General features: G+C 50.5%; 1 protein-coding gene across 11 annotated transcripts in view; it reads right to left on the bottom strand.

Annotated features, from left to right (window-relative positions):
• Positions 1–17,950, bottom strand: part of SBF1 (SET binding factor 1) — a gene marked incomplete at its 5' end in the record, with an annotated part of 63,856 nt that extends 45,906 nt beyond the window's left edge. For all 11 annotated transcript variants that reach the window (XM_034763132.1, XM_034763175.1, XM_034763183.1 and 8 more), the window contains 4 exon segments: positions 289–399; positions 3,794–3,922; positions 4,202–4,339; positions 17,865–17,950. In XM_034763132.1, the coding sequence (XP_034619023.1) occupies positions 289–399; positions 3,794–3,922; positions 4,202–4,339; positions 17,865–17,950 (464 nt within the window).
• Positions 17,951–18,510: the final 560 nt, after the last annotated feature.

The following is an 18,510-nucleotide window of genomic DNA, read 5'->3' as shown; positions in this document are numbered from 1 at the left end:
CCCTAGTACATGGGAAGCCACTGTCTGCACGAGCCACTTGACCGCCTGCAGTGCAGCTGTAGCCTTCTCCTGCCTCTTCTGAGCGCATTGTCCCCCAACCCGCTTCACAGCTGATCCCAGGAAACCAGCGTCCAGTGGTACTGCCCGCAATTCCCATCGCACCCTGGAGCAGAGCAGCGATGGAAACATCCCCCATCCACATATCCAGGCCTGGATGAGCTGCTGCCATTTCACACACTGGGAGGGCAAGGCACGTTCGAGAGGGAACAGAAATGAGCAGGTACCAACCTGAGCTCCCCCTGTAATGGGGATGGTGCATGTCAAGAGGTTTCCAATGACGTTCTCCAGCGATGCACTCAGCCCGTCCACGTAGATGGTGTAAATCAAACCCAGGCTGTTCTGGAGGAGCAAACAGAGCAAAGAGGTGTGTCCATGGCAAGAAGCAGACAAGCCACTTGAGCCCAGCATGGGAGGCCGCTCATTTGAAACACAGGTACTGGCTGGGGCTCCCACGGAGCTAACCATTGCACGCCCAGCACTTGCTCATGCAGACTGCGTGTCCAGGCCCAGCCGGGGCTTGGAGCCTGTCTGCTGCAAACGCTTCAGAGTGACATTCGCAATCCTTGTCGCCAACAAGGGATTGTGTATTTATTGCACAAGTTCTTTACAAATCAGTGAGACAGTCCCTGTCCAAGGGGTGCAATCTCAGGCACAGGCAGCAGAACAGGCCGCAGCTTGACGCTACTGGTTTCCCAGTGGCACACCGCTGACCTCCAGCACCACCAACAGTGCACTTCAATCTGCAGCTTTGCTTCAGTCAGCACTGGGGGAGAAGAAAATCCAAGCGTCATCCAGGCGGAGGACAGCCCTAGTGCCAGAGTTCCAGAGCCCCTGCACCTAGCCCGACCACTCTGCAGGTTTGCATCAAAAGTCTCATCAAAAGACAGCACTGTCTAGTGGTCAGAGCTGTGGGCGGTTCTAACTTTCAGGAGATGCATCTGGGACCCAGCGCACATCTATCTTCAGCTAAGACTCTTGGTTTAGTTAGTGCATGAGCAGCCTGACCCACTCAGGACAGGAGCGAATGTCCCAGCCCAGCATGAGGCTAACTCACTGGGATGGACAGATCTAGACTACATGCTGTGATAAGACCTCGCAACTACTACCTAACCAAAGTGGAGAGCGAGCAAGGGCAGCCTGAGGGAGAACTGGCTTGTGCTGTGAAAGCAATAGGCTCCACGGGACACTTACACCATCCTAGGTGCATGTCCTTGGTCATCAGACCCTAACCAAAGGGGGAAACTGATGTAAGCCCAAGCCCCAACAGGGGAAGAGTCAGGCGCTCTCGCTGCTTATCTGCTCCCAGGAATTAATAAGCCAGAGAGCTCAAGTGACTGAGCAATATCATCACATAGCCAAATGAACCGTGCAAACACTGCTCATGTTCCCAACAAAAACAGCCCAGGCGTATGGAGGGAAGCCCTGGCCAGACGGCAGGGCAATCAGGTGTGCTGAGGCTGAGAAGTGCTCAAGCTGCCTCAGTGCAGCCTCCAGTGAGGCCCCCAGAATTCGCTCCACACGCCGCACAGGCAACGGCACTGTGTGACCTTAGCTGCTCTTCAATTCCATTTGGTTATTTACCACCCGAAGATGGGCACCACAGGACCCTTCCCCCACCACCTGGGGCTGGGAGCTTCCTTTCCACAGCCCTTCCCATCCCTGCTGGGTCAGGGGGCGACCCTCAAATTCCAATCTCCAGCCCAAGCTGCTCCCTGACCCCCCGACCTATCACGGCTACAGTAAGGTCAAGTCTCTGTTCCACACTTCTACCAGCAGGTCTTGTGCACTGCAAGAGAATGACATTTCATGTCCCTTGCATTTTTTCAGGGCCCTTCAATAGGGATTCACCTTGCCAAAACCTGAATGATCCCAGGAAACACTATGCAAGTCCTAAGCAGCACCATCCCAGAGTCTCCACCAGCTGGATAAAGCATTAACTTCAGAGTCCCAGCTGGTCACGTGAGCAGTGCCTACATCCTCAAATAGTTTCTTCTGTGTCCTTTCACACGTCTGTCACACAACACCCCTGAAAGGCTGCAGCCCGGCATAAGGGGACAAAGGACTGGAACAGATGCTGTTGACAAGTTCCCTGCATGGGGAGATACACTCGAGGTACCATCTCCTGCATCGATCTCTGCCTAGCTTTTATGTTGGGCTCACCAGGTTACCTGATTACCCAGATGTCTTGTTCACAGGAAGGTTACAATGCCCTGCCCCACAGCCCCACAAAGAACTCTCCCAGCATGGCAAGCGCTCACCCCTGGGACCAATACCTGCAGAGGGACAGGGCCATTGTAGCCTGGGGTTCCCTGACTGGCTAATGGTGATCTCAGCCTCCCACCTAGAGGAATCAGGAAAAACAAAGAGCCCTGGAGAACTTGACACTTAGAGAACATCTGCTCTGGAGCACGAAAGACATTGCAGACTCTGTCTCTGTGGCTTCTTGCTCAGGTCTGCCGGTTTCTCATCCTGGCAGCTGTTCAGACAGCTCTGCCAGCTAAGCCCCCAAGGTGCTTCCCCCTTTGGGACATGCAGCGCAGCACACCATTCTTACTGTTCAGAAAACTCCAAGCTTCTGTGCCACTCAGGAACCCTGGACATCACCATCGCCAAGGGAGGGCCCAACCAGTAAAATAGGGAATGCATTTCTGGACAGGTACAGCACCAAGACTGCAGGTCAGAGGAAGGGCTAATTGGACCAACCCCAGAAATGTTATAACCCCCACAAAAACCACAGTAGGTCTTACTGCTATCGGGTGGGACAGACCCACTGACCTGGGGAATGACAGCAGCCAATCCAAGCACACAGCTCAAACTGCAGCCACCATGCTAAGGCATCATGCCAGGATGACCGAAGTGTGGCAGGTCTCTGGTTTGAGGAGACCGCATGTCCCAGTATGCAATGCTCTATTTCAGTCTAAGCACCTGGCTACACCAGGTACCAGGGCTGGCAGTCTCCATAGATGCACCTTCCCACTGAAGATGAGAACAGTCAGTAGTCTCTCGGCCATTTACCAATGTGTCTCGAGGGGGCATACTGACAGACTGCATGTGAGCACCGCTTCACAGCCAGCACACCCACGGTCCCCCTCTCACAGTACAAGGGCAAGGCTCTGTTGACTTCAACATGCTCTTTGCATTTGGACGAAGAGCTGAAGAAGAGAATGGCAAGAGGGGTCAGACAGTCCATCCAGCCACAAGGATACCGCGCCTGCCTTGGCAAGCGAGGTGCTGCTGACACTTAGATCATACCCACCCAAGCTGAGTTTTGCAAACAAGCCAGGCTGTAACTTGCACCTTTCCAAGCCTTTTACAGCCTCCTAACAGAGCAAGCATGAAGAATATAAAGATGGGAAATAAAGACTCCACCAGGAACATTTTGTGCTTAGCATTTTACTGAGAGGCAGGGCAAGCCTGCCAGCTGCCCCGCCCAGGCAGGTCCTCACCTTGCAGCTCCACAGCCTGACAGCTTGGGGAAGGATCGGAATAAGCCACACACATGGCCCTGAGTAACTGCTGGACATGAGCAGAAGGTCAGAGCAGGCACCATAGCAGTAAATCCCGCAGGGCGCTGCTGCTACTGCTGCTCTCTCTTATATGCCCCAATTCTCAGAAGCAGAAGAGTTGGCTGACAGTGGTTCCGAGGGCCAAGGAATTAATGCCAGGGAAAGTCCCCAGAGAATCCAGACACCACCCTCTCCTCCCCAAATGCAGCACTGCACCTGTCCCTTACCCGGAAAACCTCAGTATGGTCCAGTCGGGACACTAGCACCAAACTCTTCGGGGCAAAGAGCTGCGCAGGCTGGACGAGGGATGACGACTCCTCTTCCTCCTCCTCACCATTCCTTGAGTGGCTCTGAGACTGGGGAGAGACAGATCAGACACACTGCAGGGACTTGAGAGGGGACAGACACCCCCCGCCCCACCACCACCTCAGACAACTACACCACCATGTGAGGCAAGTACTACAGGGGATCGCGGCCCTCCTCTGACAAAGGAGTGCTGGGTACAACCAACCTGGGCAATGGGCAACCACAATTCTCATAAGGAGCTTTCGCTCACAGCTGCTTACCCAGCAACACCCCCTGCCCCCAACACTTTCACAGGCAGCATGCCCTCCTCCCCCCGCAGGGAGCATTACCTGGGCACTCTCGACAGCCTCCCAGAAAGTGAAGCAGGCGCAGTAATGCCGCTCGGAGCTGATGTCCGTCAGCACAGCAACGAAGAAGGAGGGGGGATTCCGCTCGGTGAAGAGCTGCCAACCGCTCGGCTGACAAAACTGCAAGAGGCGAAGGTGAGAACACACTGGTCAGCTGGAGGCGACTTGTCCGGCCTGTTCGGGGGCAGGCGGATGCAGGCTGACCCATTTGCTCTTCCCCCAGTCCCTCCCCCACACACACACACATCACTTATGCAGCATGTCGAGAGCTCCTGGAGGGGCTGTACATGAAGGGACGAAGCTCCTCAGGGCAGGCAGCTTGGCCTCTTACCTAACATGCCAAGTACTTGGTGGGATTCAGACAGACAAGCGTGGCTCAGTTAGAGTTGCCAGCGGGCAGCAGTGGCCAGCATTCATGACAGAGCCCCTTTCCATATACACACAGAGCACCGAGCAGCATAACCATCTTCCAAAAAACACAAAGAAACCCACCCTGGAGAAGCCCTCAGGGCAACTGTTAGAAGGCAGGCAACAGAAGAGGACGCCCAGGATAACAGGCTGAGCAAAAGCTGTTCCCATTCAGGCCAAGGGGCCTCCCCTACTGTCTCAGAAAAGCTGCACGATCTCGCTTGGCCAGACTGGCAGAAGAGAGCTGTGCTGAGAGCCTGACATCTAGGAGGCGGGGCTGCCTTTCACAGGCACACGGGTTTGCCCTGAGCTGAACCTGGCTGTGGAGTCTAAACTAAAGCAGAGAGTCAGTTGGATCCATTTAATCAGTGTCCTGGGCAGCTGCATGCGGACGAGGCCCAGGCAGCGGACGTTGCTGCACGGCAAGTTCCTGGAGGTGGGGCCTGTTACCTATTTGGCACTATACCGTACAGGCTGCACGGCACACTGATAAATGAATAGTGGATCCAATAGAGGGCACTCCTCCCTCTGAATCAGCATCCCAGCCTGGTGCTGCTTGAAATGCCGCATTTCAGATGAGGTTGTGAGCTCGGAGATCCCAGGGGACTTGCCACAAGAGTTACCCCTGGGGTCCCAGCCCAACTCCAAGGGGGGGGAATTCCAGCCTTCTGGCTGAGAATTCCCCATGCGGTTTTCATTGATATAGGGCTTTTCTCACTTCCTCCCCTAAACAACGGTGTAGTGTTGCTGTGCGCTGTCCAGTTACCACAGCTTGTGGGGACTTTTTAAAAACTACGTTCCTCTGAATGTGGAACAGAGCAGCTTAGCACCACCCACTCCTTCCAGCCACCATCACCCCTTCTGCCAGAGACCGGGGAAAATAATAGGCTGATGCTGAGAGATGGCAAGCTCCGGTAAAACGATGTGGATTCCTGTTCCAGACCAAAGCCGGCTGACCTGATCAACAGGGAGGTTCAATCAGGAAGCTACTGGATCACCAGGGCTAGAGAAATTTGGTCAGCCCTGAAGCACTCCCTAGTCTATACCCTCTCCAAAGCTACCAGCCCTGTTAATCCACCTCTTCCCCCCAGGTATTTTTAAGGCACCCATCACAGTGGTACATAGGTGACGACTGCAATGGGCATCAAACACATTTCCAGGTGTCCAGATATTACAGTGATGAGGGCACGAGGGACAGAAACCCTGCAGAGTTCTTTGCTGGGGCTGAGGCTGGAATCCTTTGCTTCTCCAGGCCCCTCACTCCTGCATTCCAGAGTGTGTCATTTCCTCCATCACACCCTTCCTGCCACTGCCCCAGGTCATGCTGCCTCTGACCTAGCTGCCCTACCAATTGGCAGCAGTGAGATATGCCCCAATGGAGTTATCAAACTAGTTATCAGATTCCTTTCCTTATGGAGCTTGGCTCTGAACCCTCCAGAGAGGTTTGTGGTGGGACTTGCCTCGCTGAACCGCCTAGCCCAGGAATTGTCCCACGTGGCTCTTGAATCCTGCTCAGCGGCAGCAAAAAAGAGCAAATCCAACAAAGGAGACTGCACCATGCTTTATACTCTGCCCCAGGTGTCCCATGGACCACCACAAAGACTCTGTGCAGCAGGAGGGAGAATTTGCATCCTGCAATGGGAGCTGCCAAGCCTCAGGAACGCTGAAGGGCAGAGCACTCCCGCACCCTGGTAAGAGGCGGTTGAGCTCCAAGGACCCACCTACTCCATGCAGTGCATTAATCCCAATCTGTGGCTGAGCAGTACTGGGCTGCAGGGTGAGGACAAGTTACCTTCTGTGCAGTGCAGGAGCACTGCCTGAGCCAGAGATCCCAGTGCTGGCCAGGACTCACAGTCCATTTGATTTCCTGGGCCCATATCCCATAGAACTACCCTCAGCGGGAGCAACACACTCCTCATTTAAGGGCGGGTCCCCACCGTGTAACGCTGCACCTTCCACTGGGGGCCCAATGCGCTACACAAACATCTCCTGGGAACCACGGAAACACGGACACAGGCAGCTAAATCACGTTTTATCTCTTTATCAGCATCTTCCAGCCTGTCAAAGGTCCTGAGATAAGGAGACATCCCTCAGGCAGACAGCGGCTAATCAGGACTCAGGAATCAGAATCAGCTCCCAGACAGCTCCACACTGAGCTGGATACAAGCTGCTCCCTTCCCTGGAGCTCAGTGTGCTGTCTCAGTGGCCTGCGGGACTGAGCTCATGACTGACCGATTCTTCTGAGACTGTCCCCTCTAGTGAGAAATTCAGCGAGGTCACAGCGTCTCCGTTACTGGACACAGGCTCAGCTCTGCTCTCCCTAGGTCAGCACAAGCTGTCTCCCCAACACCTGCCCTCTGTGCCAAGGGATCTTTGACCTATTTCAAAGACAAGCACTGTAGCCTGCAATGGCCTGCAGTGTGCAAACATCATTAAAAGGGATTAGTGGAACAATGGCATCAAAAGGAGTCCTCTATATAAATACACCCCAGGCTATTTCCATGGTGTTGAAGTCACACTCAAGCCAAGGCAAGGCAGCCAGGTTATGTAAACCCAGTTCTCTCTCCAGGAGCTGGAGGTCAGCAGGTGCAATCAAGGCTTAGATCGACCTCACAGCAGCAGAATGCCTTCAGAATTCAGTCCCCAATGCATGACACGCACCAAGGGCATGACAGGCCAGCTGAGACGCATCAAGGGCACGCCAGGCCAGTTTCCAGCTGGGAGCTCCTCCTGAAACCACTAGGAGGAGAGAAGCTAGATTCCTGGATATAGCATCTGGTCTGCACACAAGTCTCTGTCTCAAACGAGCAGCAGATACACTCCCACCCTTCAGGCCTGGAGTTGGGAGACTACGATCAGTGTCACTGGCAGCCCAACATAAGTGAGGCTACCCAGCTTACTAACCCAAACACAAGGCAACACAAAGTAGCCATGTGTTTATAAAACCCCTTGTTCATGGAAGATGTAACATCAAGACACTCCGCCCTCTGCTGGTGCTCACCAGCTAAACAGGGTCAGGCAAGGTCAGTCCATGCATGGGACATCTCCAAAGAACGCTGGCCCTACGTGCTGCAAATGGCGATTCAGTAGGGGGGCCCCACCTACTAGCGACCCTGTGAGTCAAGACGTCAATTGCTGCCCCTGTATGAGCACCAAAGAGCCCATTAATGTTAGAGGTGCTGTATCTACGGTGACACACCAAAGCAGAAGCCTTCACCACTCAGGGTTACAACAGATCCTCCAGGAATCCTGAAGAGCCAGGCATTAGGCGGAGTGTCCTAGCTATATTCAAGTCAGGGTGGAATTACACTGCAGTTTAAGCAGATGTGGCATTCTCCATATCCTGTCCTGATGCGCTGTGTAGAATTGCTGTGAGCTGTCAAATGCAGGTCATGTTCCAACCCAAAGATGGTTGAGCAGTGATCTTATACAGGAGTCGGGAGATCAGTTTGGTTTAGGGTAACCAGACAGCAAGTGTGAAAAATCGGGACGGGGGTGGGAGTTCATAGGAGCCTATATAAGAAAAAGCCCCAAATATTGGGACTGTCCCTATAAAATCGGGACATCTGGTCACCCTAGTTTGGTTTGTTAGGTGTGCTAGCATTGCTCTGCATGAAAAGTCGTTACCTTCTCTCCTTATAACCCAAGTCACTGCTGCTGGCTGCCAAGGGAGAGAGAGAGCAAGAGATGAGCAATCTCAGCTCCAGGGAGAGCCAGATAAGAGGAATGGAGTTCCCTGTAGATAAGAGTCCTCTACATAGCCCTAATCCTTGTGTCTCCAGGGGTTGCCAAGACCCGAGCTCTGCACAGACTGCACCTCTCCGCAGCAGCCTCTCCCCTCAAAAGTCACTTCTGCTACACCTAGGGGAAAAGAATTCTGGTTTCTATGTCCACGAGGAGGTGGGGCTGAGAGCTGGGCTGCAAAGAGCCTGACTACAACATCAGGAGCCAGCTTTCAGAGGTGACTTGATTACAGGGTAGAAGTACCTTCACAGGGAGACAATACCGGGTACCAGAGGGCTCTTTGATCTAGAGGAGACAGGCAGAACAAGAACCAATGGCTGGTAGCTGAAGCCAGACAAATTCAAATTGGAAATAAGGCCCCCTTTTTTTTTTAAACAGTGGAGGTGATTAACCACTGGAATAAGATACCCAGGGAAGCGATGGATTGTCCATCTCTTCGTGTCTTCCAATCCACAATGGCTGCCTTTCTGGAAAATATGCTTTAGTCAAACAAGTTATTGGGCTCAGTACAGGGGTAACTGGGTAAAATGTAATGGCCCGTGACACAGGCGGTCAGACTAGATGATCTAATGCTCCATTCTGGCCTTAAACTCTATGAATCTATCAACCAAATTCATCATCTCATCAAAAACAGTATCAGGTTTGTCTGACAAATCCTATTTTCCATAAAGCCATGCTGTCTGACATTAATTATGTACCTACCCTGTAATTATTTACTGACTGCATCCTGTATCAGCATTGCCATGAGTCTGCCTGGGATCGATGGCTCACAACCCGGGTCATCCTGTTTACCTTTTCATAGAATCATAGAATATCAGAGTTGGAAGGGACCTCAAGAGGTCATCTAGTCCAACCCCCTGCTCAAAGCAGGACCAATTCCCAGCTAAATCATCCCAGCCAGGGCTTTGTCAAGCCGGGCCTTAAAAACCTCCAAGGAAGGAGACTCCACCACCTCCCTAGGTAACGCATTCCAGTGTTTCACCACCCTCCTAGTGAAATAGTTTTTCCTGATATCCAACCTGGACCTCCCCCACTGCAACTTGAGACCATTGCTCCTTGTTCTGTCATCTGCCATCACTGAGAACAGCCGAGCTCCATCCTCTTTGGAACCCCCCTTCAGGTAGTTGAAGGCTGCTATCAAATCCCCCCTCATTCTTCTCTTCTGGAGACTAAACAATCCCAGTTCTCTCAGCCTCTCCTCATAAGTCATGTGCTCCAGACCCCTAATCATTTTTGTTGCCCTCCGCTGGACTCTTTCCAATTTTTCCACATCCTTCTTGTAGTGTGGGGCCCAAAACTGGACACAGTATTCCAGATGAGGCCTCACCAATGTCGAATAAAGGGGAACGATCACATTCCTCGATCTGCTGGCAATGCCCCTACTTATACAGCCCAAAATGCCGTTAGCCTTCTTGGCAACAAGAGCACACTGTTGACTCATATCCAGCTTCTCGTCCACTGTGACCCCTAGGTCCTTTTATACCTTTTATACCTTTTATATATGGGGACACTAGCAAAGGCCAAGCTCTTCAAATGCCTGCATTAGTATGCAGGGAAGACAGCTGGACAGAAATGGCTGCTACAGGGGGACAATGACAGCCTAGAAAGCTCACACCTACAGAAACTGCCTGCTCCATCCCTTATCAGAGCCAGGCTGCGATGCCACACTCCTGCACACCCAGTGAAACAATAAGCTAAGGGCTCTGTGGGCGTGTAACAGCACCTGAGTGCAACTGAGGCTAGCCAATCTGGATCCCGCTAGTACACCAAGGTTGTCCGTCCAGCAGCAGAGATGAACTAGGGAAAGAAATCTAAAGGGCAGGATGAAGGTCGCCTACAAGACTGGACTCAGAGAAGGAGAAGCTTTCTAGGAGACTGACAATAGAGATTTTACTTCAGCCAGGAGACCCCGTTATTGTCCCGTCTAAATCCATCAGCGCGAGACAAGGCCTCCAGACCCTGCATCGTCTCCAAAAAACAGCCCTCGCCCTTGCCAAGATTCAGGAAGTGGATGGGCTCTGATACAAGGGCCCCTCCTCTGAGTTCTGCTGGGATTCAGGGAGCACTGGGCATAAAAGAACCCTTTTATGCCCTTCAGGACTCAAGGAATGAATGACGCCTGATGCTGCAGACAGGCAATTAACAGGTTCTTGGAAAGCAGATAAGGACTCTATGGGTACATCTACACTACAGCGGGGAGTCGATTTAAGATACGCAAATTCAGCTACGTGAATAGCGTAGCTGAATTTGACGTATTACAGCCGACTTACCCCGTTGTGAGGACGGCGGCAAAATCGACTTCTGCCGCTTTTTGTCGGCGGCGCTTACTACCACCTCCACTGGTGGAGTTAGAGCGCCGATTCGGGGATCGATTGTCGCGTCCCAACGGGACGCGATAATCGATCCCCGAGAGGTCGATTTCTACCCGCCGATTCAGGCGGGTAGTATAGACCAGGCCTATTATTCCCCCTCTCTAACAACAACAGAGAAGCCCAATACTACTCACGGGGGCCCTGCCAGGAGAGGGGATCTGCTCAGCCATGAAACACGAGGCCGGGGAAGCGGGGGAGAATGTTAAAGCCAGCACCCTTCTCTCTCACACCCCAGCAACCCTTTATTCACCACTGTCTTATAATTAGGATATGTTTTGTACAAAGTATGCCTTCTGAGGCATCATTCTAAAAGTCCTGATTTGCTAGACCAGGGGTCGGCAACCTTTCAGAAGTGGTGTGCAGAGTCTTCATTTATTCACTCTAATTTAAGGTTTCGCGTGCCGGTAATACATTTTAAAGTTTTTAGAAGGTCTCTTTCTAAAAGTCTATATTATATAACTAAACTATTGTACATAAAGTAAACAAAGTTTTCAAAATGTTTAAGAAGCGTCATTTAAAATTAAATTAAAATGCTGATCTTACGCCACCAGCCTGCTCAGCTTGCTGCCAGCCTGGGGTTCTGTTCACCTAGGCCGGCAGCGGGCTGATCAGGGCCTGTGGCCGGGACCCCAGACCTGGGGGGGGGGATGTGTGTTTCAGGGGTCAGGGCAGAGGGCTGGGGTGTGTGTGTGTGTGTGGGGGTGTTCAGAGATCAGGGCAGAGGGCTGGGGGGGTGCAGGGCAGAAGGCTGGGTGAGTGTGGGGGTATGGGGGGTTCAAGGCAGAGGGCTGGAGGGTGTGGGGGTGCAGGGCAGAAGGTTGGGTGTGTGTTGGGGTGTGGGGGTTCAGGGCAGACGGCTGAGAGTATGGGGGTGCAGGGCAGAGGGATGGGGTTGTGGGGGGATTCAGGGCAGAGGGCTGGGTGTGTGTTGGGGGTTCAGGGCAGAGGGCTGGAAGGTGTGTTGGGGGTTCAGGGCAGAGGGAATGGGTGTGTGTTGGGGGTTCAGGGCAGAGGGCTGGAGGGTGTGGGGGTGCAGGGCAGAAGGCTGGGTGTGTGTTGGGGTGGGGGGGGTGCAGGGCGGGGGGCGGAGGGTGTGGGGGTGAAGGGCAGAAGGCTGGGTGTGTGTTGGGGTGGGGGGGTTCAGGGCAGAGGGCTGGGGTGCTCGGCTCGTGGGGGTGCTCCCAGCCCCCTGCCCTGAGCGGCTCATGGCAGAGGTCTGGAAGGGATATGCTCTGTTCCACCCCCTTCCCCCAGGCTCTGTCCCTACCTCTCTCTGCCTCCTCTACAGAGCTGTGTGCACGCTGCCGCTCTTCCCCCTCCCCCTCGCTAGGGCCATCAGCTGATTGGCTCAGGGAAGGAGAGGGGCAGGAAAGCACACGCTGGGGGAAGAAGTGGGGGAGAGGGGAAGCTTCGCTGTCGCAGAACCAAGCTTCTGCCTCCTGCCCCCGCAGGGGAGAGCGGTGGGAGGGGGGGCTGAGGGCCGGGACTGCGGCAGGGAGCTGCGTGCCACTCAAAATCGGCTTGCGTGCCGTGTTTGGCCGTAGGTTGCCGACCCCTGTGCTAGACATTAATATCTCATTGGATTGTATGTGCTATCATCGTATGTGAAGTTCGGCTACATACAGTAACTCCTCACTTAATGTTGTAGTTATATTCCGAAACTATGTTAAGTGACTCCAATTTCCCCATAAGAATTAATGTAAATGAGGGGATTAGGTTCCAGGGAAATTTTTTTCACCAGACAAATATATATATACACACACACACACACACACACACACAGAGTAGAAGTTTTAAACAAACAATTGAATACTGTATACAGCAATGATGATTGTGAAGCTTGGTTGAGGTGGTGGAGTCAGAGAGTGGAAGAGGGTGGGATATTTCCCAGAGAATGCCTTACTGCTAAATAATGAACTAGAACTCAGCTGAGCCCTCAAGGGTTAACACATTATTGTTAATGTAGCCTCACACTCTATAAGGCAGCAGGAATGGAGGGAGGGAGGGGAGACAGCATGTCAGACAGAGACAGAGACACGCGCCCTGTGTGTGCGAGAGAGATGCGCATTGCCCCTTTAAGTACGCTGAACTACTCTAAGTAGATTGCCTTTTTAAGTAGACCAGGAAGTTGAGACAGTAGCTGCTGCCAGCACACTCCCTCCGTCCTAAGCCCTGTCATGTCCCCCCAGCTCTATATGGAGATGGGCTAAGCAGGGGGGAGAGGGACACCCCGATATTAGCTCTCCTCCCCTGCCTCCTCCCCCCTCCCCCAGCAAGCAGGAGGCTCCCGGGAGAAGCTCCAAGTCAGAGGGCAGGAGCAGCACATGGCAGTGGGGGGAGGGACAGCTGAACTGCAAGCAATTGATAGCCTGTTGGGCAGCTGCCGCACAGGGAACTTAGGGGAGCGGGGCGCTGCTGATCCACCCTGGTTCCAAGCCCCCACCAGCCAGCTCCAACGGGCTGCTCATTCTGCAAGCAGTGGACAAAGCAGGCAGCTGCCAAACAATGTTATAAGGGCCACATCAGCCACACCATCAGGGGCTCATTCACCTGCACATCCACTAATGTCATATATGCCATCATGTGCCAGCAATGCCCTTCTGCCATGTACATTGGCCAAACCGGACAGTCCCTCCGCAAAAGAATAAATGGACACAAATCGGACATCAGGAATGGTAACATACACAAGCCAGTAAGTGAACACTTCAATCTCCCTGGTCATTCTATCACAGATTTAAAAGTCACTGTCATTGAACAAAAAAACTTCAGAAACAGACTTCAAAGAGAAACAGCAGAACTAAAATTCATTTGCAAATTCAACACCATTAATCTGGGCTTGAATAGGGATTGGGAGTGGCTGGCTCACTACAGAAGCAGCTTTTCCTCTCCTGGAATTGACACCTCCTCATCTATTATTGGGAGTGGACTACATCCACCCTGATTGAATTGGCCTTGTCAACACTGGTTCGCCACTTGTGAAGTAACTCCCTGCTCTCCATGTGTTTGTATATAATGCCTGCATCTGTAGCTTTCACTCTATGCATCCGAAGAAGTGAGGTTTTTACTCACGAAAGCTTATGCCCAAATAAATCTGTTAGTCTTTAAGGTGCCACCAGACTCTTTAATGTTATAAGGGAGCATTTTGCAAATTGAAACGAGCATGTTCTCTAACTGATCAGCAACGTAACAACAAAACAACGTTAACCAAGGCGACTTTTAGTGAAGAGTTACTGTATGTGCTACTGAAACATGCTGTGAGGTTGAGAATACCCACAAGCCACCTTTCAGGCACAATGTTAGTGACTTATTGAGGAAATGCACACAAGCACAAGGGTTACCCTAGGAACTGTGTGCAATAGAAACCTCTCAGAGATAGCAGTACATAATAGGAACTGTTTGACCCAGGTCACAGCAAAGGAGGTTTCCAGCAAGTTGGAAGAAGATATAAAAGGATAACATAACCCGGGGGCGGAGCTACTCAGGCAGAGCAGGGCTTTAAAAAGCCCGCTCCTAAACGCCCAGAGGAGCTAGCGAACAGGAGCGGCTAACAGGGGAGTTTGGCGAGGAAGTTTACAGGGGTAGTGTGAGCAGGGGCTAGATACACCTAACATTCTTTGCACTTAAAGGTCAAAACACTGCTTGATAAAAACAAAGCACCAACAAGGGAACAAGCTTTGGGAGTAAATAAATAAACAAACAAATAAATGGAGATATCCCATCTCCTAGAACTGGAAGGGACCTTGAAAGGTCATCGAGTCCAGCCCCCTGCCTTCACTAGCAGGAATGGCTCCACCTAAACCAAAACAGAACCAGACTGCTGGCGCTTAAAATTAAAAAGGTCGTAGAACAGTTTTTAAACTAAGGGCTGGGGGAAAGCCAACAGGTGCAGAGGAGCATGTGGTTCGGACATCCCTTAGGGGAGGATCTATAACTGGAGATTCCCTATGTCCTAATAAGGAGGAGAGGATGGAAAATGATAAAATACAGGGAGGATCTGATGAGAAACAGTCAAATGAAAAAAAGTCCCATTCAATTACATCATGCAACAGCGGACAGCCAAAAAATGACAAGTTTTTAAAATGCTTATATACCAAAGCTAGATATCTAAATAATAAGATGGGTGAACTAGAGTGCCTAGTATTAAATGAGGATATTGATACAATAGGCATCATGGAAACCTGGTGGAATGAGGATAATCAATGGGACATAGTAATACCAGGGTACAAAATATATTGGAAGGACAAAACAGGTCATGCTGGTGGGGGAATGGCACTATATGTGAAAGAAAGTGTAGAATCAAATGAAGTAAAAACCTTAAATGAAATAAATTGTACTACAGAATCTCTATGGAATCTTCCATGCTTGGAAAATAAGAATATAGCAGAAGGGACTATTCTGAAAAGGTTCAGAAAAGGGCAACAAAAATTATTAGGGGTATAGAACAGCTTCCATATGAGGAGAGATTAATAAGATTGGGACTTTTTAGCTTGGAAAAGAGGTGACTAAGGGGGGATATGCTGGAGGTCTATAAAATCATGAGTGGTACAGAGAAAGTAAATAAGGAAGTGTTATTTACTCCTTCTCATAATACAAGAACAAGGGGCCACCAAATGAAATTAATAGGTAGCAGGTTTAAAACAAACAAAGTATTTTTTCATGCCACTCACTGTCAACCTCTGGGAACTCCTTGCCAGATGGTGTTGTGAAGGCCAGTACTATACCGGGGTTCAAAAGGGAACTAGATAGATTCTTGGAAGATAGCCATCAATGGCTATTAGCCAGGATGGGCAGGAATGGTGTCCCTAGCCTCTGTTTGCCAGAAGCTGGAACTGGGTGACGGCACGGATCAACTTGATGATAACCTGTCTGTTCATTCCCTCTGGGGCACTTGGCATTGGCCACTGTTGGAAGACAGGATACTGGGCTTGATGGACCTTTGGTCTGACCCAGTATAGCTGTTCTTATGACATCATGAGGGGACCTGCCTCTCCCTACAAAACACACCTGAAAGTACCGGAGGAAAAGGACTGAACGGGGGGAGAGGGAAAGAGAGGAGGGAGAGAGTGCTGGTTCCAGGTTAAAGGGATTTCCAGCCTGTGTATGGAAACTTGGTGGACTGCTTGTATCATCAATCAGGGTGAGACATTACTGATTCAGATCCTATCTAATATTGTAGGCTTAATTTGCATTTTGTTTTATTTCTTATGGTAATCTACTTTGATCTGTTTGCTATCACTTATAATCACTTAAAAGCTATCTTTCCATAGTTAATAACTTTATTTCAAATTTTACCTACAACACTGTTTGTTGACGTTCAAAGAGGATAAATCTCAGCTCATGAACAAGTGATGCTGCACATCCACTTTCCCTTGTAGAAGTGGCAAACTGGGTAATAAATTCGTACTGGTCGGGTTTTGACTAGGGCAGGACGGTACAGCTCTGCGGTCTTAGGCTGGGGAGCTGGTGGTTATTTTGGCTGTAGCCTCTCTATTGTGGGTTCATGAGTAGCTGGGCAGAGCATTCATGAATACAGCTTGGTGTAGTCCCTGTTGTGGACGTTGGTGTGAGTGCAAGCTTGGAGGGCTTTTCAGCTTGTCACAGCATCACAGTTGCGATGTTATCTGATTAAAATATGACCATGTAGAGCATTGTTGCTACCACTGTTATATAACTGCAACAAATCTTGTACAAAGTGTGGCATGTAAGATGTCTACGGAAAAGTTATGATTTGCTTAATATGATTACGCCATTTGTATGCATGTTTCATTTTTGTTTCTGAAGTTATGAATATTAACTATGTACCTGTATTTTGAATGTTTTTGCTCCTGTGGTAACACCCACAAGGTATTTAGCCAGCACATCCTGAAGGGACTATTCAAGTTAAATGACCCATCAAGGAACACTTAACTCACAATGGACCATGGAAGATGCCCATCCACACCTGATGGACTTTCATGTAACTAGAGTATGGGTAACGGCCTCTGCTATGACTAAGCAAAGGATGCATAGACATGTGACTTGCCCATGTGATTCCAAACCCCATCTTGTTACCTGTAATTTTCCACACATTAGAACAATGGATTCCCTTTCACTTGGCGGAAGCTGTAACAGGCCCTGGAAACATCTCCATTTTGCCTCTTTCCTGCTCAAACCTCTGGACTATGGACTTACACTAATTGGAGCATTCTAACCAAGGGACTGAGGACCGCCCAATGATTTGGAAGCAACCAGAGACTTAACAATCCAGCAGTTTATTCAATCACTGCTTCAAGCCTGATCCAAGAACCTTGCAATTGTTGTATGTATTTGATTCCTTTAACCAATTTTAACTCTCACCATTTTTTTTCCTTTCTTTTTATAAATGTTTAGATATTAGATACTAAAAGATTGGTAACAGCGTGATTATTGGGTAAGATCTGAGTTGTATATTGACCTGGGTATCTGGCTGTCCTTTTGCGATAAGAAGAACCCTTTTGTTTGATTAAATTGGTTTTAAATAACCACTCATAATTAAGTCTAGTGTCTGGGTGTTGAATTCAGGACTGGAATACCTAAGGAGGCTGCATTTCTGACTTCTTGTTAGCCAGTGTAGTGAGACAGAAGTTTACTTTTGTTGGTTTGGTGTATCTCACGGAAGAGGTGTGTCTGCCTTTTTCCCCAGCAGCTTGTCCTGAATTTGGTATTCTCAGATGTGACCCACGGAGGCAGGGTGACAACAGTGCAAGCGTGAACTCATTAGCGAGACAGAGGGCTCAGCTATACCTCAGTTCCAGGTGGCACCCTGGGGGGGACCCATCACACACCCCTTCTAAAATATGCACCATCTACTCCTCTTCTCCATCCAGGAAACGGCAAGGAGCTGTAGACCAGCAGGTGTCATAGAAGAGCAACGCAAGGCTTGTGGAGACCTAGGTCTCTGCTGAGAGGAGCAGTGACTCTTCTCCACACAAGGATTTGGCCTGAAAACTCCTAGCCAAAGTCCTGCTGACATGCAAAGAGGACAAATCCCTGAAGCCTGCATGCACAGTACCACAGCCCACTCTACTAATACAGGGCTACAACCTGCTTTGCACATGCACACAATACTGGGAAGTCCCAGTCCCAACAGCCAAAATACTCACCAGTTCAATGCCCTGTGGGAAGGGGTTATCCTCCCAGTCCTTCTCCGGGAAGCGCTGGAGTATCTGTCCCTGGCCATCCCTGCTCCCTACAAAAATAAGCAGACGGAAAGTATTAGAAGAATGCAGGCAGCCCTGCTGCTGTGGCCAGCTGCCATTTCAACCTCCTGCCAGAGGCAGGCAGGAGCAACAACTCCAGAATTGCACACAAGCAGCGCCTGGCGGTTACCCTGTGTAGGTACAGCACAAACATGAACTAACCCTACACCCACCCTGGGAGGAAAGAATTCTCTCCACAGTACACGTGGGGAACCAGACAGAGGGAAAGTTATTTTTCCCCAGGTTAGACAGCAAGTAGTAGAGCTACATTAGAAGTCAGAACTTTGATTCCCAAGCCAACAGCCACCCTACATATGCCCCAGGTACATACAGCAGGACCCTTACCCCAAACACAGCAAAGCAACAATAGAGAGTGAATTCAAACTGATCCAATTTAGCACCTTCCTAGAGCTCAAAGACATTAGGCTACAGAGAACCACATGTCCTGAGCTATCAAACTACTCACGGATTCAACACTTCTTAAAGATGAACCAAAATGTGAGAAGCTGTGTAACATCACTGGTTAGGTTAAATCTCAAATTTCTTACCT

This window comes from Trachemys scripta, chromosome 1 (assembly GCF_013100865.1).
Source record: "Trachemys scripta elegans isolate TJP31775 chromosome 1, CAS_Tse_1.0, whole genome shotgun sequence".
In the NCBI taxonomy this organism is placed as follows: Eukaryota; Metazoa; Chordata; order Testudines; family Emydidae; genus Trachemys; species Trachemys scripta.
This window is presented reverse-complemented; position numbering and strand designations above follow the sequence as displayed.